This window comes from Armigeres subalbatus, chromosome 3 (assembly GCF_024139115.2).
Source record: "Armigeres subalbatus isolate Guangzhou_Male chromosome 3, GZ_Asu_2, whole genome shotgun sequence".
Lineage (NCBI taxonomy): Eukaryota > Metazoa > Arthropoda > Insecta > Diptera > Culicidae > Armigeres > Armigeres subalbatus.
This window is the reverse complement of record NC_085141.1, coordinates 337624562-337652138: the sequence shown is the minus strand read 5'-3', so window position 1 is coordinate 337652138 and position 27577 is coordinate 337624562. Positions and strand designations below refer to the sequence as shown.

Here is a 27577-nt window from a genome sequence, read left to right as displayed (position 1 = left end):
GAAATCAGGGATAGTTTGGATGACTCAGAATATCTCAAAAATATCTTACTATATCCGTAGGTCTTCCAGAAGATGTAATGGATATAATTGAATGCATATTGAAGCTTTGAGTACTGAAAAACGATTTTCTTGCAGCTGTAGATCTCAAGTCCCGAACTCGAGGATTGTTTAGATGACGCAGAATATCCCAAAACGATCTTACTATAACTGTTGATCTCTTAGAGAGATGTAATGGATGTAATTGAATGCATATGAAATCTTTGAGTACAGAAAAAAGCTACCAAGCTGCTGTACATCTCAAGCCCCGAACTCAACAATAGTTTGGATAGCCCAGAATATCCCAGAACTACATTGCGGTACTTTTATCACCTTCTATAAGATGTAATGAACACGGTACTCAAATAAAATTTGACTAACGAAAAAAAGTTTTTTTGCAGCTGTAGATTTCAAGTCCTGAGCTCAAGGATAGTTTTGATGGCCTAGGACAGTGGTGCTCAGCATTTTGGGCGTTTTTCCCACTGATTTGCTTGTCACACAATGAAAAAAATTCTTCTTCTATCAAGTTAGTACTTGGGCGAAAGCTTTCAAGTATATCTATCAGCTGAAGGTATTAAAACGAATATTGGTGTTGAAATCACTCCGTACGACTTGATCAAAGTAAAATTACACTGCGGCCCGCGGGCCGCACTTTTGTTTTGTTGTGAATTAAGCACCAAAATTAGTTTTATTACCCTCAGCAGATAGATATATTTGATAGCTTTCGACCAAGTGCTAATTTGAATGGTCAAAGTTAATTTTTACTGTGTGACAAGCAAATTGAGGAAAAAAACGCCCAAAGTGATGAGCACCACTGACCTAGGACGTCCAAAGAAGTTAAAAAATAGTTTATTGTACATCACAGTAACTCTACGGATACGTTTGCATAAAAATATTATTTTGAAACAGTACAATCCGCTGCCAATACACCTAATATTTTCTATTTCGTATCTTCACCGTGTTCATGACATTCTAGGTTGTTGTACGGCTTTGATCGCCCACGCCTGATATTTTTCCTTTTTTTTTTATAGTGTTCACTTTTATCCATTGTGCGATTTTATACATCCATTTTTCTGTTGGGGGCTTAAATGAAATAATAAAAATGAAAGCTGTAATTAAAGGATGATAGTTGTGCGATGCTTCCGTAATGAGTGATGGTCCTCGAAAACGCAGATTTAAATTTGGATTCCGGGAGGCTTGTTTTAAGAAGTAAATATAGCATTATTTGGTCAAGAATTCTATTTAGTCCAGCATTCGGTTTGTAAGCTTTGACAAATATTTATGGATACTTTTTTACAGCAGTAATAGGTCGGAATAAAATCATATGTTTTAACAATAAAAATCAAACTAATGCATGTACAATGTACATTGTACATAGCATTATCACTATGCAACACACTGTTCAAGCTACCACTGTCCAATTCGGGTATATCGTTCATTGTCACGGCTTGGAACACTTTTCTTTGTTCGCCGGTGTCACTCACAGACTAACGGAAGAATGATGACACATCTCCATAAAAAAGTAATCGCTTCATGGGGGAACACGTGGGAGTTTTAATAACAGACTAGAAAGCGATAGCCGACTCGAAATAAGAAGCTTTGCTCTGTCGATTGTTGAACCCCGTCTCTGTGGGTTGTTCAACATAATTTCCAACTTTTAGCCATCATTATTGCGTTACCCTAATAGGTGGAACAGTAAAGCTAAGTGTGAAGTGCCAATTTATATCGATGTAAAATACAAACCTATTGCAACATCAGTCAAAGCCATTTGTGAGTTGAATTCTATACCTGGAAAAGAAATAAAGAAACACATTTTAGTGAATGATTTGTCATGATAAGTCAATCAATCTGGAAAAGGGGTAATGACATAATGTAAATCACATTGCCAACATCATCACATCACGTTTAATCAATTACCCAATAGATTTGCCATCCTCGAGATTACAAAAATAGAATCATGACTCTGAGCGCTTGCATTACCTCATGCCAACAGTCACCACACCCAACAGGAGAAGTGTGCAGCTTTTCTGTTAACTCGACCACTACTGACTGGTGGGAATCGGAAATACAACCGACTCGATCCAAATGCAATATCTTCATCTTGTTCCAACAGACACCATTTCGGTCGTGACTTGCCGCGACGTAGAAGGTTCCCTGCTGGGAGACTAGATTCCAGACTGGTTCGGACAGACAGACGAGGTCTAATATCACGCTGATTACTGGCAGTAGTTCGTATATCCGAAAATCATTCTCGATTACCATCTCACTACTTCTCGAGATGTCCAATAATATGTTCAGACAAGAAAAGAAACCATAGAACATGAAATTCCATTAGAAAATTGACTGCTGATTTGCCTCAGACATCTCCAACCGGGCCAGTAATGTTAGTGCAGTAGCCGTAATCGATTTTGACTTTGGTGCTGTGCAGTCATCACGCGGGGATACGATAGCGATAGATACGTCGTTGATGTTGCGGTTTCACTTTCAATAAAAGTTTGTTATGATCGTGCTCATGGTTCCAAACATACGGATCGATTGGATTAATCATCCGATCGGTACAAAGGTAGGTGGTTAGTAGGCCGGAACGCCGCACGATTCTCTGTAGGGTTTCAACCTACTTCCATCTATGGTACGATGTGGAGAATTACAGTAGGGCTGCAACTTTTGTGACTGGATCGTACATATTGCTGGTGAAGAACTTGAAGTGGCTCGAATTTCAACTTCTGACTTCTGGGCCCGACGCTATAACTAACATGCACTGCCTGGTGATCACAAGAGCATTAAATCGACCTTCCCCTGTACCACCGAATCGTGCGTGGTGAGTAACAATTACGGGGCGCCGAATATCTACATCGTTCGATCTCTGTTAAGTTTCATGCTCGTTTAGGAAAATCGTAATGTTTCACAATCCCAATTATATCATGGCATGAAGCTGGCCGCGTTGTTTCACTTTCGATTCCATCTGTGACAGCGGACATGTGCCATGTGTAATGAACTAAAGTACAAGCGACGCGTGCGAATTCTTTTCCCATGAGACACCCACCGCTGCGGTGCACATTTTGGCTATTTACCAGCTACTGCTTCTGTAACGGTTGCAATCGTTGTTAGTCAGTTAAACGAAAGGTTACTGAACCGTGTGCGCCACATCAAACAAAACATCATCCGAGAGTAATTAAACGTCACTCAAAGGTGGTACCGAGGCGATGGTACTCCCTTTGCAGAGTCCACGATTTGCCGCACTCGCGCTGACTAGACTGCATGTCGCATCGTTCGTCATCGTCAGTCTTCCTTGTGTTCATTGTTGTGGCCCATGTCCTATGTTTAAAATTTGAATACGTGATTTTTGTGCCAAAAAGCAGTAAAGCTGCCAATTAGACTGGTTAGTATTTTGTGTTGATGATAACTTGTAACATTTTTCCAACTTGGTCACATCTATACTCTCTATGCTTTGTATAAGATTATTTGTATGAATTATAGTGCATCATGATAGGAAGTATTGAAAGTCAGTTCGATTTCACTCACATTATACGGGATTGTTTTTCAAATAGGTATTTTTGTTTTTATCTGAAGTTTAAAAAAAGAATAAATAGAAGCGTTCTCTCAACATTCAACCAACTGAACTGGAAATTGTTTTTTCTAATGCACAGAATATACTAAACCTAGAGGTCAATTGGAAAATATGATGTTTAATTTATGAGCCGTTCTACTTGTGTGTAACGTCCCACGATCAGATTCGAGAGACAATTCGGAGGGAACACGTCATTCAGTTTACGGCGTGCCTTAAAAGCAGCTCTCATCCATTTCATCAACTTATCAACAGATGACGATCCACACTGGGTTACGACACTGCATTCGTTGGACAAACTAGCTTACTGAAGTCAACCTAACTGTAATGAATATTTAGAATGGTAAATCAATTGCCGTAAACGGGTTATGATGAGGACAGACTTGCGATTTTCGTAGCATAGCACAATTATCTTGAAAGCAGTGCCATACTAATTATTGTCTTCGTCAAAAAAAATGCTTGCAATAATTTTCTTGTCACATTTGTGCTTATATTGTCTGTCCCAATGTTCGACGAAGATGATCATCATCGCTGCGTGCTACGCGGTTCGCTTGTATCATGACTGCTAGTAGCGCGTTGGTGCGGATCGTGATAATAAATTACCCGTGAACGGTGTGTTCTGATTCTGAATTTGGCAAGCAATACGGCGACCTCCTCGGTTTCTCGTGATGAGTCAGATGAGGTCATTCGCGTCGTTAGTCAGGAACGAGTAAGTACTCCTCCCTCACACACAGCGCCGGCACAATCGGAGAGAAGGATTGATGAGAAGAATTATTAAATTGCATGCATAACGCGTCGGTGGATCGGACGAGATGAGCGAGTTAGTAAGCGGAATGTGGATGGAATATCAATTTTGGTTTTATGATTAATTGAGATCTGGAGTACGGGATGGCTTGAACAGGTCAACGATCTTATGTCATAAAGAATAATGGATAACAAGAAATAAGGATCAAGGAATATTTAGGCAATAACGAGTAACGTGAGAAATATACAATTAAATATTAGTAATAAACGAGTGTTTTTGTGCAGTACTATCAGCACAAACGAGTGTTTTTTGTAAACAGTCCAGCGACACGAACATTTTCAACGATACTAACTTAACTATCATGCATGTTTTATTGTCAAAAGGTATCCAATTTTTGATAATGTAATATTTTTAGATTTTAGTTGACTTTATTTAAGACATGCTGTTATTAAGAAATATTCGAATCTTCAAAAACTTGAGATGAAACAGCAGAAAAGAGGTGTGATTGCTCGTCAGCGAGGAGAGTGCTTTCGGCGTGCCACAGATAAACACTATGAGTCAGCGGTGGAGGCAGCTTGATTTAGCAAGGCGATTTCCAACTTCCAACAAAACTAAATCGTATATGATGCTATATAAGATACTAAATCGTATATGATGCTACATAAGATACCAAAGTGGAGGCGATATACGTACAATAAATGTGTGAGATACCATAGGGGAAGGTGGGGAGACTTGATCACCCCCAGTTTTATCGAGAACTAAAGTAGTTTTGTTCTAGCGTATTTTTTAGTATACAGGGGTTAGACAAAAAGGTTAAGATAGGCAAAATTTTGTCGAAGTTCAAATCAGCATAACCCCATGCAAAACCTTTTTTTTTCCTTGTTGGGTATTTTAATCACTGCGACCATTTGTTAGATCTATTGTGATATATGCCCCATTTGATCTAGCTTTGTCAAGTAGACGCATCATTACTATTTAGAGCAATTGCATTGCCTTGACTACCAGCGTTATCCCAATGCGGTATTATGGTTCTGATGAATCGTACTACCATATTGGGACTTGTTCTCCAAACTTCTGAGGATTCTATCAGCCGCTTGTTGAAGAACTGTATCTCTTTCTAAAAATTGCCGGACAATGGCATAACAGATGTTCAGAGTCTTCTACATGTATGCCGCAGAAACGACATACATCATCTTGAAGTTTTCCTAACAGCTTCAAGTGATATCGGCTCGGGCAATGGCGTGTTATAAGGCCTGTGTATGTGTTAAGATCTTTTTTTGAAAGATCTAAAATTTTGCGAGTGATAAATACGTTTGGTGTGATGAAACGTTTAGACTGCCTCGCAATCAAAGTGTTTTTCCAAATGTCCTCTATTTTAGAATGTTCCCAAGATTTCCATTCGAAGAGAACACGCAGATACGTCACAAAATGGTTCGGGACCTATGAATTGTCGAGATGAACCAAGTTTGGCCAGCATATCAGCTTGTTCATTGCCTTCAATGCCACAATGACCAGGAACCCAATACAGATTCACTTTGTTACGACTACCCAAGGTTTGGAGTGACTGAACACATTCCCAAACGAGTTTAGATCTACATATTGCTGATTTCAAAGCATTTAATGCTGCTTGACTGTCAGACATTATGCAAATATTTGAATGCCTATAATTTCTGCGTAAGCATAATTTAGAGCATTCAAGAGTAGCCTGAACTTCAGCTTGGAAAACAGTTGGCCATTTGCCCATGGGAATCGAAATATTTATCCCTGGGCCAGTCACGCCTGCTCCAACTTGATTGTTCAGCTTTGAACAATCGGTGTAAAATACAATTGATCCTGTGCGAAGATTTCGTCTACCGTTTGCCCATGTATTTCGCTCAAGATTAATTACATCAAAACAACGACAAAAGTTGTATCTTCTCCTCATCCAGTCATCATTAGGCTGACCATACGTACCGTATTTAACGGGACAGTCCCGTTTTTTAGACCTTTTTGTGCTGTCCCGTCGTAATCTAAAAATTCCTCAATTTGTCCCGTTTTTTCATTGATTCTGCCAAAGAGCTCCAAAATATTATTCAAACAAAATCAATATTTTAAGCCGGAATCTAAAATCAAATACCTACAACGAAAGTGTTTTTTGTGTCTTTATCAGAGAGATCAACAGCCCTTGGCTGGATCATCTCTCAACAAAGAAAGTGCACGAAACCCACACAAAAAAAGTGTTAGATGTTATGTTACTAGTTTTGTTTTTAGAAGAATACTGTCTATGCCGTTTTGTATTTTTCATTGATCGACTTTTTCTTAAGATTTCTCATAGTTGATGACAACATGTGCTTCTCCGGGCAATTTTTTTCATGCAGTTTCATTTCAAATATTTTTTTCTTCTTATTCCGGAGGTATTAAAATTTGGCCAATTTCATCAGTGGTAGTAACTTGATAGGCATATTTTTTTCGAAAATCAGGCCACGCCTCAACGTCAATAAAATAAAGCACAGGGACAGACATTCTAATTTTCAAATTAAGCTCATTTTCAATTATTCTTTTTGAATCTTCCGAAGTAGGAGATTCATTTTTTTTCAAATTTGCTTTATCAGATATCAGAGTATATATTTCGAAATCATCCACTGTAAAAAACGACGGCAGGGAAAAATAATTTACAAACCAACTGAACAAACTCGAGTTTAAGGCAGTTTCAAACCGAGGGAAAGTTTGGTCGGATTAATAGCTAGATTTAAGGTCCGCACATACTTTACGGATAGTTTGTACATCAGGGGCTTGTCTCAAATTTCGCTTTCGAGAGTTATGGAATTTCGTTGTGAAAAATTAGAAATTCGGCCCGATTTAAAAAAACAATCAAGCGGAAATCTTCGAGAGTACGAGCTGTAAACCAGACTATAAATTGCCCACGATTTTTTTTCTTTTGCGACGAAATTGCATGAGTCCTGTTTTTTGGGAGCACATGAGCACAAAATCAATGGACAAGATTCCCGAGGAGTGAGGCTACTTTTAGCGCCATTAAAATCAATTTCGACCAAAAAGCACTGTGAATTGCTTAGATTTCACGTTTATTCTCATGCGCGAACCATATTCATGAGAATAATTAAAATTACTTTTTATCAATTACCAAAAAGATTTTTTCCCAATTATATTCATAAAAAAAAAGATTAGGCACGGGAAATCAATAATCCCATCATATTATCATATTGCTCTTTTTGCATTTGTGTTTTGATTTTTTTTCTTAAAACTATTCTTTCTATGCAAAAACCGGTCTTAGGCAGGGTACTTTGACAATTGTGAGTTATTTTCAATTGGAAAAGTTTTTGATATTGGTCATTAAATTATAATAATAAATTTTATTATTATCAATAATAAAAATTGTCAATAAATTTTATTAAATCCCTAAGAGCAAGATTACCGGTGGTAAGTTTAAGCCGTTTGGCAGCGAAGTATCATTACTTGACACTTTACCGGTCGCTACTAAACGCACTGCAATAGCAGTAGCGCGACTGACAGGTGACCAAATTTGGTAGCGCGATTGACAAATCCAAGTGATAAAAAGAAGAAGACATGCGATGGTGAGAAACAACAAAATTGTTCATGGCGAAGTATACGGCGGCGATTTTAAAATGTCCGTATAAAATTAAAAACCAATTCTAATTAAAAACTAATCAATGTAAAGTGCGAGAAAAATGGAAATCTATATTTTAGGTGCATTAAGGTGAAGGTGGGTTGAGTACCAAAACAAAGCTTTGAAAGTATTGGTACATTTAAAACTGTCATATACTGTAGTAGTATTGGTGTCGTATTTATAAAATAACAAAGAATATTAGTAGGGTGGTTCAAAATACGACCCAGCTCCACCACGCTCACTTGATTCCGTCCCATGCTCCGAATTTCCTCCAAAAGCCGATTTGAACAAAAACTGATTGAGAACAAGCCGGATAAAATTTGTATGAAAACTATTATGGGAAACTAAACCTTTCATTACACTGGCTACAGCACCTCCCCTCCAAACGCTGGCAAAAAGAGAACCCACATAGCTGAAAGCAACATTCCAGAGACTTCACTGAATGCACCTTAGGAAAGATCCGTTGAAATAGGATTTTATACTCCCCATGTCACACTTTTTGTATGAAGTATCTACTCCTGGTGCGATAGATATCACAAAAAAAATCTGGCTGTTTTGTTGAATTACACAATTACACAAACACAATGTCAGCGGAACGGAAACGGCAAATTTGACAGAAAATATATGGGCTAACTGTCAAATTTGCCGTTTCCGTTTCTGTTCCGCCGACATTGTATTTGGGGCTTTATTATCATGCTAAAGATTTGCAACCTCGATTAAAATCGACTCCCAACTATTGGAATGTCCATTCAATATGCATTGTCTAAGGAGTTAAAGCTCTTGAATTTCATCCAGTCATATGGTCTTCCCCTCGCCAGCGCCCAATCACGGAGTGCCAAAATCATAATAATGTAAAATTCAACCTCGCCATATCAACTGCTATACAAAATTGAAACGACCTGTGCACGGTAAGCCTCTACTTAAACCGACCGAAACCAGCGAACGACACCCAAAATATGAAACATAATCGACTGAGCGTGGCGGAGCAAAATCAGTTTTGAACCACCCTGTTTATTAGTTTGCTGCTGTCGGTACCGGTGTTTACATTCGCTCCGCGATCAGTTTTTAATTGTTTTCTTCGGGCAAAAATTGCAGTTTATATTAAGTTTTCGCTTCGAACAAGTGATTTAATCCAAAAAGTGAAGTTTAATTTGCCTTCCATCAACATTTCGGGCTGCTCATGTGTGGAGAAGTGTGTAAATAATTTATTTTTTCAATGCCCTTTGAGAAGAAGTGGAGTGCAGTGATAAACCCACCAAACCGCGGACGGCTGTTAAATTGGCACGAAACTGCTGGTTTATGCCATATATCGAGCCGCAATGCATAGGACTCTTTGAAGAAGCATGTTAATTATCACGGGAAGTACATAAATATACTGTGAACAGGTTAGTAATCTGAATATTAAACTTTTGCTCGATACTGTTCCATGCATTCGAATGTTGGTGGGAGAGGAGTGCGGGAGGTGCGGGGTTGACCCTGTGGGACTACAATGCACATACCTTCGCATCGGTGCACCCCCCGTGTTCTCTCCATAACCGCGCTAGCACTTATTCAACCTGTGTAGAGAAACTTATAACAAAACGAAACGTTCTAACGGTCGGACGCGATACAAAACTCTGTATTCTTTTTCTTTAATAAATTTCCTTTCTAATACTCGTTAACTCGTGTTTTTCCGCGTGTGATTGTTTATTGACCGAATTTCCCCCCCGATACGCTTGTGAAGCTGCGTCGTCCATCCAGTAAATCCGTCATGTTATGTTCCCAGTTCCCGGATCGGAGAATTGTCGGTCGTTCCGCGTGTGAAACTATCTGGAAGAATCGATTTCGTGATCGATCGGTGGTGTTCCGCCGTGAGTGTGGGCGAAGAGCAAGAACGAGAAAATTGCTTGAAGAGTGCGAGTAGTGTTACCTCCATTAGTGAGAAGAGGAGAGGAAGAGTTCCGAACTTGCATGGTTCGAAGAAACGAGAAAGTTGCTAGTGTTTCGAAACGTAACGTGCATCGAAGCTCGAAGAAAAGACAGCAACAGTGTTGTGGCGAAGAAAAGTGCTCTGCCAATATGTCCGACGCAAAGTTCACGTTTCCGAAACTGTCTGGTTTGAACTGGCAGACATGGAAAATAAGGCTTGAGATGCTGCTGTCTCGTGAAAACTTGTGGAGTGTAGTGTCAGATCCTATGCCGGACGAAGATGATCTTGACGACGAGTGGTTGAATGATGATCGCAAAGCGAAGGCAACAATTGTCTTGCTGGTCGATGACAGCCAGCTACCACTGGTGAAGAAAAGTGTGCATGCTAGGGATGCGTATATTGCCCTACGCAATTATCATGAGAAAACGTCGCGGTCGGTTCGTGTGTCACTCCTCAAAAAGTTGTGCGCGATAAATTTGGCAGAAAGGGGAAATTTGGAACAACATCTACTCGAAGTGGATGATTTGTTCGATAGGCTGGAGGCCGCAGGAATGGAACTTGATAAAGATACAAAAGTATGTATGCTCCTGCGCAGCCTTCCTCCGTCGTTTGACAGCCTGGTGTCAGCTCTGGATAGCCGTCCAGACGATGATGTAACATTGGAAGTGGTGAAGGCCAAATTGACCGACGAATATGGTCGACGACTAGAACGCGACGCGAGTGGTTATAAGTCGGAAAAGCTATGCATTCGGTAGTGAAAACGAAACGCGTACATGCCATTTTGCAAGAAGGTTGGCCACCTCCGCCGTAATTGCCGAAAATACAAAGAATCGCTGAAGAGTGAAGACAGTAGTTCGCGGAGCAAGAGGCATGAAAGTGGTAATGCGAAAACGGCACAAAATGATGTGAAAGTGAAGCCTGCCGCCGGTGTGAGGCACGTCGCGTTTACGATCGGCGGGAACACACATGCGTGGATTGTTGACAGTGGGGCGAGCGCCCATATGTCGAGTGATGAAACGTTTTTCACGGAATTGAACAAATTCGCGGGCGGTTGGATAACGATGGCCGATGGACAGCAGACCCAAATTCTCGGTGAAGGTCGCGGAGTATTATTCGGGTACGATGACTGTGACAATGTAGTGCGAATCGAAATGAATGATGTCAAGTTCGTGCCGGGTCTCGCGACTAGTTTGATATCGGTCGTGAAACTAGCGGAGAAGAACATGAGTGTTTCCTTCGGCAAGGATGGATGCAAGGTGATCGATTTGAAAGGTGATACTGTGGTTACCGGTTCACGTAGCGGGGTCTGTACACCCTACGTCTAGCTGGTGCTGCCATGAAGGCGATAGAAAACAAGCACTGAAAAAATTCCCAGCATCAATGGAATAGAAGGCCCGGCCATCGCGACTGGGCTGCAGTGCAGCGGATTCTAACCGAAGGTTTGGCAACCGGATTCAAGGTAAACGACTGTGGTTGAAAGATTATTAGTGAGACCTGCTTGGAAGGGAAATTAGCTCGAGATCCGTTCCCGGAAGTTATTGATCGGAAGTCAAGGCAGATTTTGGACATAGTCCATACGGATCTTTGCGGTCCCATGAAAAATGAAACCCCTAGTGGCAACCGCTACGTGATGCACATAATTGACGACTTCAGTCGCTTTACCGTGACTTATTTACTGAAGCATAAGTCAGAGGCAGCCGGCAACATAAAAGATTACGTGCGCTGGGTAGAAACTGCATTCGGACGCAAGCCGCGCATAATTCGTTCAGACGGAGGGGGTAAGTTTGAGAACAAGGAGTTGCTTAAACTTTCAGTTCACCACCCTATATTCACTCCAACAGAATGGGGTGGCCGAACGCAAGAATAGGTCGATAACCGGGATGGCCACATGCATGCTTATCGACGCCGGTTTAGAGAAGCGCTATTGGGATGAAACTGTGCTCACAGCGACCTACCTGCAAAACCGCTTGCCTTCAAGGTCAATAGAGACGACGCCCTACGACATATGGTGGGGGTTCAAACACTTGCGTGTGTTTGGCAGTGCGGCCTATGTGCACATCCCAGAAGTGAAGCGTTCTAAGATGGACAGCAAAGCGAGAAAAATGGTGTTCGTCGGCTATTCTATGGAAAACAAAGGATATCGGTTCCTGGATCGCGAAACTGATTCCATAATTGTTAGCAGAGATGCCCGTTTTCTGGAACTAGGTAACGGATCTTCCTGTGTACAGTTTCCAGTGGGCGTCGACCGCGAATCAAAGGCAGCAAGAGAACCAAATAAGGAGGAGCAAGAAATTGAAGCGCCGAAGCAGGAGGAGCAATTAGTGGACCATGATCCATTGGATGTTTCGGGAAGCGATGAGTTCTATGAAGCAGATGAACCGGAGGAGGTGACGGAACAAGAAGTTAGAAGACGATCTACTCGTTCAACTCGTGGTGTGCCACCACGTCACTTGGGAGATTATGTTCTAGATACGGCGGAAGAAAGAGCGTCTTGTGCATTTGAAGAACCCAGTAACTATCAAGAAGCTATACGCGACGTTCAATGGCGTTCTGCAATGGAGGAGGAGATGAGTGCTCATGAACGCAACGGAACGTGGGAGTTGGTTCGTTTACCGAAGGGAAGAAAACTCGTTGGGTCTAAATGGGTCTTCAAACTAAAAAGTGACGAAAAAGGTGAACCAGTAAAGTATAAAGCCAGAATAGTAGCTCAGGGCTACTCTCAGAAAGAAGGAGTGGATTTCAACGACGTCTACGCGCCAGTCACGAGTCAAGCAACACTTCGTACGTTCCTTGCCGTTGCCGCGAATAGGAACTACCATGTTCACCACTTCGATGTTAAAACCGCGTATTTGCACGGATCCCTCGATGAAGAAATCTTTATGAGGCAGCCGCCCGGATTCGAAGAGGAAGGTCGAAAGCAGTTAGTGTGTAGATTGAGACGGAGTATCTATGGTCTGCGGCAATCAGCGAGGTGCTGGAATCGGCGTCTGAACGATGTCCTTTTGAAACTAGAATTCAAGCCGTCAATGACGGATCAGTGTTTGTACGTGCGAAAGGGGAAATGTGAGGTGCTATTGCTCGTCTACGTAGATGATCTTCTGCTGGCGTCGTTATCAGAAAAAGCTGTAGTGGAGATTTTCAACAGTTTGAAGCTGGAGTTCGAACTAACTTCGTTAGGACCAGTTCGTCATTTTTTGGGTCTCGAAGTACAGCGTACTCAGGGCGTGTTCAGGATTCGCCTACATCATTACATTGCAAAGCTCATCGAGAAACACGGGATGCAAGAAGCGAAAGGAATGAGGTCGCCAATGGATCCAGGCTACCTGCGATCAGAAGAATGTAGTGAAGTTTACGTGGATGCCACTCACTACCGAAGCCTGGTAGGAGGCCTATTGTATATCGCTGTGATTGCTAGACCAGACATCGCAAACGCAGCTACGATACTTGGAAGGAAGTTCAGTGGGCCAACTCAGCGGGATTGGTCTGCTGCCAAACGCGTATTACGCTACCTGAAGCAGACTAGCGGATACTTTCTGGTCATTGGCGGTGATCCAGGACAGCGGTTGATCGGCTATTCAGATGCGGACTGGGCCGGTGATCCTGAAAATCGGCAATCAACGACTGGATTAGTATTCTTTTTTGGCGGATCAGTAATTTCTTGGGCGAGCCGTAAACAATCAAGCATAACCCTATCGTCCATGGAGGCGGAGTACATGGCGTTGAGCGAAGCGTGCCAGGAGGTGATTTGGCTCGAGCCCTGCTAAAGGATTTTGGTGAAACGCAAGACTTGCCGACTATAATTCGTGAAGACAACCAGGGATGTTTATCGTTTGTCAAGTGCGAAAGAATGAGCCGCAGATCGAAGCACATTGACACTAGGCAGAAGTTTGTTCAAGAGTTGTGTACCAAGAAGATCGTGGAGTTAGAGTACTGTCCAACGGAAAGTATGATAGCAGACGTCTTTACGAAGCCGCTGGGCCCGATCAAGCATGCACTGTTTGTTGACATGCTTGGTCTGCAATTGTGAACGAAGATACTGTCCATTGAGGAGGAGTGTGGGACTACAATGCACATACCTTCGCATCGGTGCACCCCCCGTGTTCTCTCCATAACCGCGCTAGCACTTATTCAACCTGTGTAGAGAAACTTATAACAAAACGAAACGTTCTAACGGTCGGACGCGATACAAAAACTCTGTATTCTTTTTCTTTAATAAATTTCCTTTCTAATACTCGTTAACTCGTGTTTTTCCGCGTGTGATTGTTTGTTGACCGAATTCCCCCCCCCCCGATACGCTTGTGAAGCTGCGTCGTCCAACCAGTAAATCCGTCAGACCCGTGGAAGGTCCGGTGCCATATTGACTGCCATCTTGGTACTCTTCCAACTATGTCCTTAAACGAAAAAAAATTTTTTTTTGGAATGATGTGTTCTAAATCTAGCTTTTCATTTTTCTCGCACTTTACATTCATTAGTTTTTAATTAGAATACCTTTAGAATTTTATACGGGCATTTTAAAATCGACACCGTATACTTCGCCATGAACGATTTTGTTGTTTCTCACCATCGCATGTCTTCTTCTTTTTATCACTTGGATTTGTCAATAAGAGCGCTGCTATTTGATGAACTGTCAAACGTCACCGGTACGGAATACAGCAACCAAATTGAGAGCCGAAAATAGTGACCGATACGGAAACGAGTGACAAAACTAAAATGAAAGCGCTGCGCGGGTGATTACAATGCTCGCGACCGATAATGATGCTCTAATACATGTCTAAGAGTAAATTAAAATAAAATTTCAAAATCCTCAATTTTTGTTAATATTGAGAGTTGCGTAATTTTCTTTTCCTTCGTGGCTTGTTAGAAGGTTATGGTGGTGAATGATTCACTCTAAAATATTTCTAATTCTAAAATTTATAAAATGAAAATTAAGCCCAACAATTTTGAAATTTCCACAGCTCTTGAATTTTATCACAAGGTTTTTTGACATGTCCCGTTTTGCAAGCGCGTTTGTCCCGTTTTTTCACCGAAATGATCTGGTCAGCCTAGTCATCATTGTTTGTGATAAGTGAGTTTATATTTATTTTGTTTAGAATACTAAGATGTCCTTTTAGGTCACCTTCAAAGAGGTTTGAATCTCTTGATCTTCAAAGCACTCTTCTCTGCTTCTAACTGAATAAATTGATCCAATGGTAGCACGTGGAGCAAAGCGTCTAGCGCTTTATTCGGCGTGCTTCTCATTGCACCAGTTATTGAAAGAGTAGCCAATCATTGAAGTTTTTCCAACTTTTTCTGAACCACTCTTTTGTTTTTGGCCACCATAAATCCATTGAATCATTTTTGGCTTCAGTCCCCACTATTTACCGAATGTCGCCTTGCTTATCCATAAAGCATTTGAATCATTTGTTTGAGAAACTACATAAGTCCATTTTACACTATTTCGAGAAAACAACAAAAAACTGTTTTTTAACAAATTTGCACCGAATCTTTCGATTTCTTCGATACAGATCAATAGTTTTTGGCAAAACTAAACACCCTGGGACACTTTCAGTGCAAAAAATGTAAGCAGTACTCCACAATTGCTCTTCAAAGTACGTGGACATATGTAGTTTCTCAAACAAACGAAATTTTTTTCATACATTCCTGAACAAAAATTTTTTTTTTGTATTTTTTGCCAGAATATGTATTTTTGGACGAGGATTCAGAATATATAAAAATCTCATTTTGGCCAAAAATGTTACATATGCAGTTTCTCAAACAAACGGTTCATTTGTAGTCTTACTCAATGCTTCCTCAAGATGTAAGTATGCAAAACCTTAGATTGGTTCCTGGCCACCGGAGATGTTCCGGGTTTTCCGAGGATATGTTAAAAATGTATTTTTGACGTAGGACTACGTCTGTCTTTTCTATATTGGGGTACACTTTACGATTGCGAAAATCGGGGACCGTCACAAAAATATGATAGACTTTAAACTTTAATATCTCAGCCGTTTCTCGATGGATTTTCGATTTGTTTGGACCATTCGATCAAGGATGAGTCAACGCTTCTTTACTGTGCAAATACTGAATTTGCACTATTTATTATCGATAATTGATAAAAAATAGTTTATAAATAGGTAATAGGTAACTCCTATCCCTACCTCCCCGCGGTGCTGGCCGGGATACGAGCAACCTTAGGGAAGATCGGGTAACCAACCCCGGTGGGAACTATGGTCGTATGCTGACAGGGAAGGGGGGGTTTGCTCCTCTCCGGAGGTGCAAATCTTATTGAGCGTCTGTTCTCCATGTCAGGATCGGCTCACAACAACGTCTGTTCTCCATGTTAGGGGCGGCTGATCATCGTCCGAGTGCCATCGAGGGACTCTAAGTGAAACTGTGCACCATGGTCCACCGGAAATAAGGAGGAATGGTCCTCCGGAAATTTAGGGGGTTTGGTGTCAGGCCCTGCAAGCCAGCCTTTAAAAAATCATAAGCAACGAACAATCACCAAGAGAGTCCGGACCGGAACCATCGGCGAAGACCACTGCGACGAAAAGGGACTAGCGATTGGAAACTCGGTTCGTGGAACTGCAAATCTCTCAACTTCATCGGGACCACACGCATACTCGCCGATGTGCTCAAGGACCGTGGATTCGGCATCGTAGCGCTGCAGGAGCGTTTAGAGGTAATCATACCATCTACCAGAGCTGCGGCAACACACACGAGCTGGGAACAGCTTTCATAGTGATGGGCGATATGCAAAGGCGCGTGATCGGGTGGTGGCCGATCAATGAAAGAATGTGCAGGTTGAGGATCAAAGGCCGGTTCTTCAACTTCAGCATAATCAACGTGCATAGCCCACACTCCGGAAGCACTGATGATGATAAGGACGCATTCTACGCGCAGCTGGAACGTGAGTACGACAGCTGCCCAAGCCACGACGTCAAAATTATCATAGGAGATTTGAACGCTCAGGTTGGCCAAGAGGAGGAGTTTAGACCGACTATTGGAAAGTTCAGCGCTCACCGGCTGACGAACGAAAACGGCCTACGACTAATTGATTTCGCCGCCTCCAAGAATATGGCCATTCGTAGCACCTACTTCCAACACAGCCTCCCGTGTCGGTACACCTGGAGATCACCACTGCAGACAGAATCACAAATCGACCACGTTCTGATTGATGGACGGCACTTCTCCGACATTATCGACGTCAGGACATATCGTGGCGCTAACATCGACTCGGACCACTATCTGGTGATGGTTAAACTGCGCCCAAAACTATCCGTCATCAACAATGTTCGGTACCGACGACCGCCGCGGTACGACCTAGAGCGACTGAAGCAACCTGATGTCGCCACTGCATACGCGCAGCATCTCGAAGCAGCGTTGCCGGAAGAGGGTGAGCTCGATGGGGCCCCTCTTGAGGACTGCTGGAGTACAGTTAAAGCAGCCATTAACGACGCAGCGGAGAACAACGTCGGGTATATGGGTCGAAGTCGACGGAACGATTGGTTCGACGAAGAGTGCAGACAGATTCTGGAGGAGAAGGACGCAGCGTGGGCGGTCGCGCTGCAGCAAGGTACCCGGCAGAACGTGGAACATTATGACGGAAACGGAGATAGCAGACCCGCCTTTTCAGGAGAAGAAACGCCGCCTGGAAGAAGCGGAGTGCGAGGAGATGGAACAGCTGTGCCGTTCTCAAGAAACACGCAAGTTCTATCAGAAGCTCAACGCATCCCGCAAAGGCTTCGTGCCGCGAGCCGAAATGTGCCGGGATAAGGATGGGAGCATCTTGACGGACGAACGTGTGGTGATCGAAAGGTGGAAGCAGCACTACGAGGAACATCTGAATGGCGCTGAGAGTACAGGCAGTGAAAGTCAAGGCAGCGGAGGAGATGACTACGTCAGTTCAGCGGACGATGGAAACCAACCAGCCCCCACCTTGAGGGAAGTTAAGGATGCCATTCAACAGCTAAAGACCAGTAAAGCAGCTGGTAAGGATGGTATCGGAGCTGAGCTCATCAAGATGGGCCCGGAAAAGCTGGCCACTTGCCCGCACAAACTGATAGTCAGAATCTGGGAAACCGAACAGCTACCGAAGGAGTGGAAGGAAGGGGTTATATGCCCCATTTACAAGAAAGGCGACAAACTGGAGTGTGAGAACTTTCGAGCGATCACCATCCTTAATGCCGCCTACAAAGTGATATCCCAGATCATCTTCCGTCGTCTGTCACCATTAGTGAACGAGTTCGTGGGAAGTTATCAAGCCGGCTTCGTTGACGGCCGCTCGACAACGGACCAGATCTTTACTGTACGGCAAATCCTTCAAAAATGCCGTGAATACCAGGTCCCAACGCACCATCTGTTCGTTGATTTCAAGGCGGCATACGTCAGTATAGACCGCGTAGAGCTATGGAAAATTATGGACGAGAACAGTTTCCCTTGGAAGCTTACCAGACTGATCAAAGCAACGATGGATGGTGTGCAAAACTGTGTGAAGATTTCGGGCGAACACTCCAGTTCGTTCGAATCGCGCCGGGGACTAAGACAAGGTGATGGACTTTCGTGCCTGTTGTTCAACATTGCGCAGCCGGGGTACGATTTTCAACAGATCCAGTCAATTTATTTGTTTCGCGGATGACATGGACATTGTCGGCCGAACATTTGCAAAGGTGACAGAACTGTACACCCGCCTGAAACGTGAAGCAACAAAAGTTGGACTGGTGGTGAATGCGTCAAAGACAAAGTACATGCTTGTGGGCGGAACCGAGCGCGACAGGGCCCGCCTGGGAAGCAGTGTTACGATAGACGGGGATACCTTCGAGGTGGTCGAGGAATTCGTCTACCTCGGATCCTTGCTAACGGCTGACAACAACGTTAGTCGAGAAATACGAAGGCGCATCGAGATCGCCCAGCTTACGGCGAACCCAGTATCCAGAAGGTAGCTAAAGCCGGAAGGGTACGATGGGCAGGACATGTTGCAAGAATGCCGGACAGCAACCCTGCAAAGATGGTGTTCGCTTCCGATCCAGCAGGTACGAGACGGCGTGGAGCGCAGCGAGCGAGATGGGCAGACCAGGTGCAAAACGACTTGGCGAGCGTGGGGCGTATTCGAGGATGGAGAGAATGAAAAAATGAATGTGTTTCAAATTCAGGGGTCAGTATAATCGAATTGTTCGTTTTCTAAAGAAAATAAAATCAAAAAACTTGTAAAAATAATGATCTACAGATCTACATATCTTCATAATTTTCAACCACAGTAATTACTAAACTTTTAAATCACTGTTGGCCATTTTGAAAAATTCTTCTTCAAACAATATAAGAGCATTATTTTTATTTGCTGTAATCTGATTCAATTCTTCGGAATCCAATTCGACTAGATTTCACTTCTCCATGCATAATTAAATTTCATGAACAAAATAAACAAGATAACAAACACTCGAAGTGTGTCAAAGTTTCTTCTCCAATTAGTTACGCTACAGCCTTGAACCATGACCTGAAACTGGCGCAAGTATCAAACCCATTACAATGGAAACCTACCTGCTTCTACCCCAGATGATCCACGCCAGTGGAAACGTAAAAAATGCAATTAGCGTCGAATTGCATCATTTACGCTGCAACGATCATTTCCATCGCAAAAACACGCATCACTTCACATATCACATACCCAGCTGATGCAGCTCACTTGTGATAGGCATGCGCTCGAACGAGGCTGAAGTTGTCTCTCACTCGGTCGTTGGAAGATCACGATAGCTGGCCTGGCCATCACGAACCTCGGGTTCGCATGGCCGTGAAGGACGGATCCATTACGAAACAATGCCTGTCAGCGGCGGAGGAGAAGATGCTTCCACTTGCTAACCCGCAATCCCGGTAGCTCACTTGCACTCCACACGAAGAATGCTCTCCATTCAGTTTGAATTCGTCTATTTTCATCCGCGTGGTGGTGTCGGTGGCTCGGAATCAAGATCGGAGCTCGACGGACGGGCCCGATACGGTCTAGTGAGTTACCTCAAAACACCTGGATTCGGTCACATTGTGTGCCGCCTTAGTTATTTTATGTTTGTTTTGTGGCCGTGTTATTTCTCCTAGCCTCGTTGTACTTTTACCACAAGTCATGCCGATCTTGTGGCGAACGTTGCATGGCGGGGCAATCAGTCAGATTTAAATTTATAATTTCTTTTTTTCCTCACCTCGGACAAGTGATGAGTCATCTCGAGTTTGCTAGCTTTCAAGGTCTAATTGGGATTTTAAACGAGTGAGTATGTGAGTATGGAGACAGCGAAATTGTAGAAACAGCGAACTGATTGCTGAGCATGTCAAGGCTTCGTGAAATAATTGTTGCAAAAGAAATAAAAAACAATAGATATTGGAGATAGAGCGGCTGATAGTTTTTCTGTGTGCCCAAATATTTGAATACATGTTCTAGAATAATAAAGACATTTGAAATTGTATCCTGAATTGGAAAACATATGAGTACCTCTTTTTTTAAATTTTACTTCTGTGATTTTTTATACTTAAGTTAGATGAGTACCTCGAAAAGTTGAATACATATCTAATACACGAACTAAATGCAGCTTTAAGGTTGTTAAGCGATACTGCTGAGGCGTTACTAGATTTTCGTTTTTGGAGGGTTTACTAATAATATCGATGTGTCATTTAAATTGTTCCTTGAAATAAGTATCAAATCAATATCTGGTATGGGGCCGTACACTAATTACTTAAGCATTTTTTCTGGGATTTTCATCCCCCCTCCCCTCATGTAAGATTTTTCCCATACAAATCAATTATTATTTATATGGAGCGTTAGAAAATGGCCGACACACCCCCTCCCCTTAAACGTGCTTACGTAATTAGTGTACGACTCCTATGATAGTACCCACTTAGGTGAAAAAAAGATCGCATACGTAAAATCTCCAACAAATCAAATCAAAAACAAAAAAACACTCTCTAGTGGGTGGTCGGCGATAGAATCTTTACAAAGAATCTACTTGCCCGCTTGATTCCAAGAACATATAATGGCAAATGTAGCCACACATATCGTACCACGCCGATCTACCGAAAACCACGAAAATCGTGTCCCTCCAAGAGAGTGGAGCCAACTTTACGACACTTGCCCAAGCCCATCGAGTCGTGGTCTCGGTGCGGGCAGGTCGTCAGCTGCTCCGTAAGACTCAATCTGCTAACCTTAAGAGCCGCTTGCGATGCGGCAGCGGCAGGCGTGATTTATGCCGAGGCGAGAAAGAACGAAATTTTGACATTAAATACCGCTCAATTGAATAGAACCATTCGTGGGCTTGGCCTAAGGGTTATGTGCCCTTTTGAAGTTGCACCGCGCCGATCGCGGGACTTCGATGGTTCGCGTCAAATTCGAATAGCTCCGGAAAGGTTAAACACCAGTCAATCGGTGCGTGAGAGATTGAATCGAAACCCATCACACGATCACGATCGAGCTCGGAGCAGAAACATTAAAACAATGCGATGTCTGCAATTGCGATACCCACTTGTCGGTGTGTAGTTAGTTATCCGGAGTAGGTACCACGCAGTTCAAGATGGCATAGATCGATGCGATGGAGCCAATTGAAGCTTGATTTAATTGGCCACTCAATCGAATGCGACTAACAAGTGGACCTCCCCGTTGACCGAAGCACGAACCTTGACGATGGTTGACAAATTGATGCACTTGAGTCTCTTTTTTATGGGTAAATGTGGACATTTTTTGTTTAATTGAGTAACGTCGTGTGGAGAAATACTTGAGATTTCCCTCTAGTAATTAACGAATTTCCAGTTTATTCAAAAACGATTGCAGAAGAAATACCGACACACATATCGACACAAAGCTTGATTCCTATAGATCACACCTATCGACCGGGACTCTTGACTGAGTCTTGTGATCACTGTCCTCGTCATGGCCGGATAAGCGTGACGATTTAAGTGGTGGATTTCATGCTCTTTTTTATTCGGACCAAACAACGAAGCTTTATGCGACTGAGCCACTATCGTACTCCCGTAGTCCCGACTTCGTGGAGCGCAGCCACCCGAGCACTGCTATTAAACTTCTCTAGCTCGCTCGGTGGGTCCCGGAGAAGCCCTCAACCGGAAACGCGCATGCTACTAGCGCTTTCACGCTTATACTCTCATATAATGAGCTGTGATACGCGACAACTGAAACTACTTTTCTATTCTTTTTTTACGGTGATGGGAAGCATTGTAACAAATTCAGATTTTTCTGACAAATACAATGAATTTCAACCCCAGCGTTTTTGGAAACACGAGGAAAGTATAATTTAATCGTAGGTGAATCGATTCGGATAAAATGTTCATTCCACAGACTAGGGCCTACGGAGTGTTTCCTGCATTGCATATTAAGCAGTTCGTCACAGGAGGTAACAATGAAATTGGGCGCACTTTGAAAGCCATCGTACTGATGGCTTGACTTTATGTTAGACAATATGGCAAAATGCGTCTACCAATTGTTTTGTTGGGACTACTCCGTTATAGAAAAAAGGGGGGAATATATGGTTCCGGGTCAAAAATAGCTATACATGGTGGTTTTTAATGTTGAAGCTTTTATTTGCTGGCTAGCCTCAGTTATGGTTCGCTGAAGCTACGTGTGTTTAAATTTGTTTAGTTTTATGTTACTTACAGTTCAGTAGCGGTTCGAAAACAATGTACAGAATCACATCAGTAAGGTTTGATTGTCTGCTCTAATGAAACTCACCTGAAACAAAAAGACAAAATGAATAGATAACGATTAATTATGTCTAAACATTTGAAAAGATAAAAATTTATCTGAGATATGTGGAATGTTGACGAAGTTAATCAACTCTAAATGAGAAAGAGCGAACATATAGACCGTTCCGATAATTATAAATACACTTTGTTTATTGAATAACTCTAATGTTTTTCAAGTAAATTCCTGTTTCATGGTTACATATAATCTAACATTATGTTCAATTTCATATAGCATCGAGTTTTCCAGAGTGTTTCAAATATTTGTCTTGTTATATGATTTTTTCCTTCACAATGTTTCAAGGATTTTGCACAACATGTTTTTCAACTATTACTTGAAATTTTTCATAAATAATTGTATTTAATTCATTCTATTGGGCTTTTGTACTCATTTCACAACCGTTATAGATTTTAAAAAATTAAAAAGTTGCAATCGGACGAGAATTAGAACAATTTCAAATTAATAGCGACAAGCCCCAAAAAACGTTAAAAATGATTTCGAGCTCTCGTTTTCACTAATGCAACCAGTTTTTTACTTTTTGGAGCAATATGGTTTGTGTCATTAGTGTCCAGATCAGGTCCCAAGATACAGGGGATGGAGAAAATAATTAGGATAGGCAAATTTTGGGTAAAATTATATGTGTTGTAACTATCTTAGTTATTATCCGATTTTGACAATTCAGGCATGCCTGAACTAGAAAATTAATGCAGTTTGACGGTATGTCCATGGAACCGACTATGGCCACCGGATTCCGGAGATATTCCGGGTTTTTCGGAGGTAGGTTCAAAACCGTAAATTTGAGGTGGATATTAGGAAAAGTTGTAGTTAAAAATTGAATAATATTAGTAACCACAAATGAAGAAGGGCTCTTGCTGATTGGAACCATATGTTGAGATTTGGAATCGGACCAGAATCAAGTGAGATATGGCCATTTCTTTATAATCAGTTCCGATCGATACTTATCAAAGGGGTCAGGCCACCATTTCATTTGAATCTCGCTTTTTGATAGATCGTCCACTATGATTTTATTCTAGAAGGCCTCTAATGTGTCAAGAATTAAAAACCAATCGAATAAACGGATCCTGGAGTCGCTGGGATGTCCCCGGGGAACTGTGGAAGGGGACATTTTAGTTTTACCACCAAAATCGGTCATTCGACACCTCTTTTTTCATGGTTTTCGATCAGGAAGCGAAGTATGAATATAAAATGGTCCATTGACGGCTCTGACCACTTCCAGGATCTACGGATTGGCCCGGGAGAACCTGTGGAAGGGAACATATAAGTTTTAGCACTAAAATCAGTTATTCAACGGCTCTTTTCATAGGTTTTCGATCAGGAAGCAAAGTATAAATATAAAAGAACTATTGACAGCTTTGACCGCTTCCAGGACCTACTGGTTGCCCCCCAATAACCTGTGCTAGGGGACATTTTAGTTTTTACACCAAAATCAATCATTCGACAGCTCTTCTTCAATATAAGCAAAGTATGGACATAAAATTGACCATTGATGACTCTGACTGCTCTCAGGACCTACAGATTCCCCCGGAAAACCAATGGAAAGAAACATTTAAGTTGCAGCACCAAAACCAACAACTCGACGGCTTTTTTTTCGTGATTTTCGATCAGAAAGCGAAGTATGAGTATAAATTAGACCATTAATGGATCTGACCGCTTCCAGGACTTATGGATTGCCCCCGGGGAACTGTGGAAGGGGATGTTTTAGTTTTAGCACAAAAACCAATCATTGGACGGCTCTTTTTTCATGGATTTCAATCAGAATGTGAAGTATGAACAAGAAATAGACCAATGACGGCTCTTACCGTTTTCTGGACCTACGGATAGCTCACGGGAAACCTGCCTACTTCATACTTCGCTTCCTGATCCAAAGCCATGAAAACAGAGCCGTTGTATGACTAGTTTTTGTGCTAAAACTAAAATGTCCCCTTCCACAGATTTCCTGGGCCAATCTGTAGGTCCAGAAAGCGGTCAGAGCCCTCAATAATCCTTTTTATATTAATTTCTCGATTCCTAATCACTAGAGAAGAGCCGTCGAATGACTGGTTATGATGCTTAAAATAAAATGACCCCTTACACAGATTCTCCAGGAGCAATCCGTGGGTCTTGGAAGCGGTCAGAGCCGTCAATTGACCATTTTATATTCATACTTCGCTTCCTGATCGAAAATCGAATGACTGGTTTTAGTGCTAAAACTAAAATGTTCTCATTCACAGGTTCCTCGGGGGCAATCAGTAGGTCCTGGAAGCGGTCAGAGCCGTCAATGGTCATTTTTAATTCATATTTCGCTTCCTGGTCGAAATCCATGAAAAAAGAGCCTTCGAATGACTGGGTTTGATGCTAAAACTAAAATTTCTCCTTCCACAGGTTCCCCGGGGCCAATCCGTAGGTCCTGGAAGAAGTCAGAGCCGACAATGGACCATTTTATATTCATACTTCGCTTCCTGATCGAAAACCATGAAAAAAATGAGCTGGTTTTGGTGGTAAAACTTAAATGTACCCTTCCACAGGTTCCCAGGGGCCAATCCGTAGGTCTCGAAAGCGGTCAGGGCCGTCAATGGATTATTTTATATTAATGCTTCGCTTCTTGATCGAAAACCATGAAATAAGAGTCTTCGAATGACTGGTTTTGGTGCTAAAACTAAAATGTCCCCTTCCACAGGTACCCAGGGGCCAATCCGTAGATCATGGAAGCGTTCAGATCCATTAATGGCCCAATGGACCATTCTATATTCATACTTTGCTTCCTGATCGGAAACCATGAATAAAGAGCCTTCGAATGACTGGTTTTGGTTATAAAACTTAAATGTCCCCTTCCACAGGTTCCCCCGGGCCAATCCGTAAGTCCTGGAAGCGGTCAGAACCGTCAATTGACCATTTTATATTCATTCTTCGCTTCCTGATCGAAAACCATGAAAAAAGAGCCTTCGAACAAATGTTTTTTTTTTGTAAAACTAAAATGTCCCCTTCCACAGGTTCCCCGGGGCCAATCCGTAGGTCTTGAAAGCGGTCAGAGCCGTCAATGGACCATTTTATATTCATACTTCGCTTCTCTATCGAAAACCATGAAAAAAGAGCCGTCGAACGACTGTTTTTTTTTTTGTAAAACTAAAATGTCCCCTTCCACAGGTTCCCCGGGGCCAATCCGTAGATCCTGGAAGCGGTCAAAGCCGTCAATGGACTATTTTATATTCATATTTCGCTTCCTGATCGAAAACCATGAAAAAAGAGCCGTCGAATGACTGATTTTGGTGCTAAAACTTAAATGTAATTCACAGGTTCCCCGGGTCCAGATCTCGTTGTTAATACGACAAGGCAGACATTGTTATGCATCTGTATTGAAAATTCCATTGCTCTAACACTCATACGTTTTTTTGCAAGTGATTTACCAAAAAACATGTTGAAAATTACCCATTTTGTGCAAAAAAAAAATATCTCCAGTTTGTGTTTTGTTCTGCATTGTGCGGGTGAATAAATTAATCAGAAAGTTGTTTCTTGTCCAATCGTTATTCTCCAGTAAGCAGAGCGATCGGCCGGTCGTCGAAATTTAGTTTTGCTTTGTCCCGAGTTACTTTTACATCCCGAGTTCCAGTTTTTTACAGCTTCCGCTCAGGAATTGTTCAATATTTTCCGATTGGGTCAATTTATACCACATTTGGCCCGAAACGTTCACACCAGTGGTTTTAATATTTAATATTTAATCTATAAAGGAAGGTGATTGGTTGTCTGCACCCTTTTGTTTTTGGTCCATAACTTTCGTCCAATTACACAATGAGGTGATATTTGCATACCAATGGAAGCCAATAGGCATAAGCTAATAACTGGTGCAGAGATTTGTTTTCATTTCATCTATCGGAGAATTTTTTATTAACAATTTTGTTAAGCGTTGATTTTATGCCATTTCGCAATAGGTGGTCGGTTGTCGGTCCCTAAAAAAAACACTAAAAATGAAAAACTATGAAGTGGGAGCATTATGGCTGGAAAGATCAAGATTTATTGTGTCAATAGCAATGAAATTTATTACATTTAAGCAGTGTTGTAAAATGTCATTTGCATTCATTTGCATATTTTTTCCAGAACTTTTTTCAGGAGTTAGCTATCAGCTCCTGAGGTATGGCGAGCTTATAGCGCTTAAATGTGCCTACAACTTTGTCTAACAAGACATTGCTGTAAATATGTAATCTGAGGCGTGGGAGGCAAAATGTCATTCAAATGACATTATGTCAAATGACACGTGACATTTTGGAGATTTTTGACTTTCTAGCCTTAGATGTTATATTTAGAGTTATGTACCCTTGGACAAAAATATAGCCCTACTCAAGCGTTATGAGTACATCTAAAATTATGAAGTAAATTTGGCTTCTGAAGAAAGTTATGAACAAATTAGTCAAATGACATGCAGATGACATTTTACAAGCCTGCATTTAAGTACATTTTAAAAATTGTTAGTTTTGCTAACAACTTGGCTTAAAGCCTGAAATAAGGCAATAAACTGATGATTTCCCTTGATAATAACCAACCGCCAATAGCCGACAACCGAAATAAGTAACCCTTTTGAAAAGTGAAAATAATAGTTAAATTGCGAACGCTACGGTGGCATTCAATTATGAATCACAAAATAGAGTAAATTTGCTTTGTAATGCGCTCATCATTCCGATCGTTTTACTTCGGTTTATAACACTAAGCAAATGACCAAAAAAAAACTTTGGAGTGGGTTTTCACTTGACAAAAAACTGTTTTCGCTGTAAAACGAAACAGAGACTTCTATATGCTTCGGAAATTGACACAACAAGATCGTGCTTACATAGCACACGTATAGCAAATGTCAGAATGACCACATATGTTTTCTGTCAAAAGTTACGACGGGGTGCCGACAACCGACCACCTTCCCCTATACATAAAAACCAGTTTCAACCAAATTTGGTACACACATTCTCTTAAGGGAAGTTTATAAAGGGGGTGGGAGGGTTGTTTGG

At 41.9% G+C, this 27577-nt stretch overlaps 1 protein-coding gene across 7 annotated transcripts in view; it reads right to left on the bottom strand.

Moving 5' to 3' along the window:
- The window catches only part of LOC134225797 (uncharacterized), a 220776-nt gene that overhangs the window by 118591 nt on the left and 74608 nt on the right, over positions 1 to 27577 (bottom strand). For 6 of the 7 annotated variants that reach the window (XM_062706148.1, XM_062706150.1, XM_062706149.1 and 3 more), the window contains one exon: positions 1780 to 1824. The exons of the other annotated variant lie outside the window; for it this stretch is intronic. In XM_062706148.1, coding sequence (XP_062562132.1) covers positions 1780 to 1824 — 45 coding nt within the window. The remainder of the gene's footprint in view (positions 1 to 1779; positions 1825 to 27577) is intronic. 7 annotated transcript variants of the gene reach the window in all.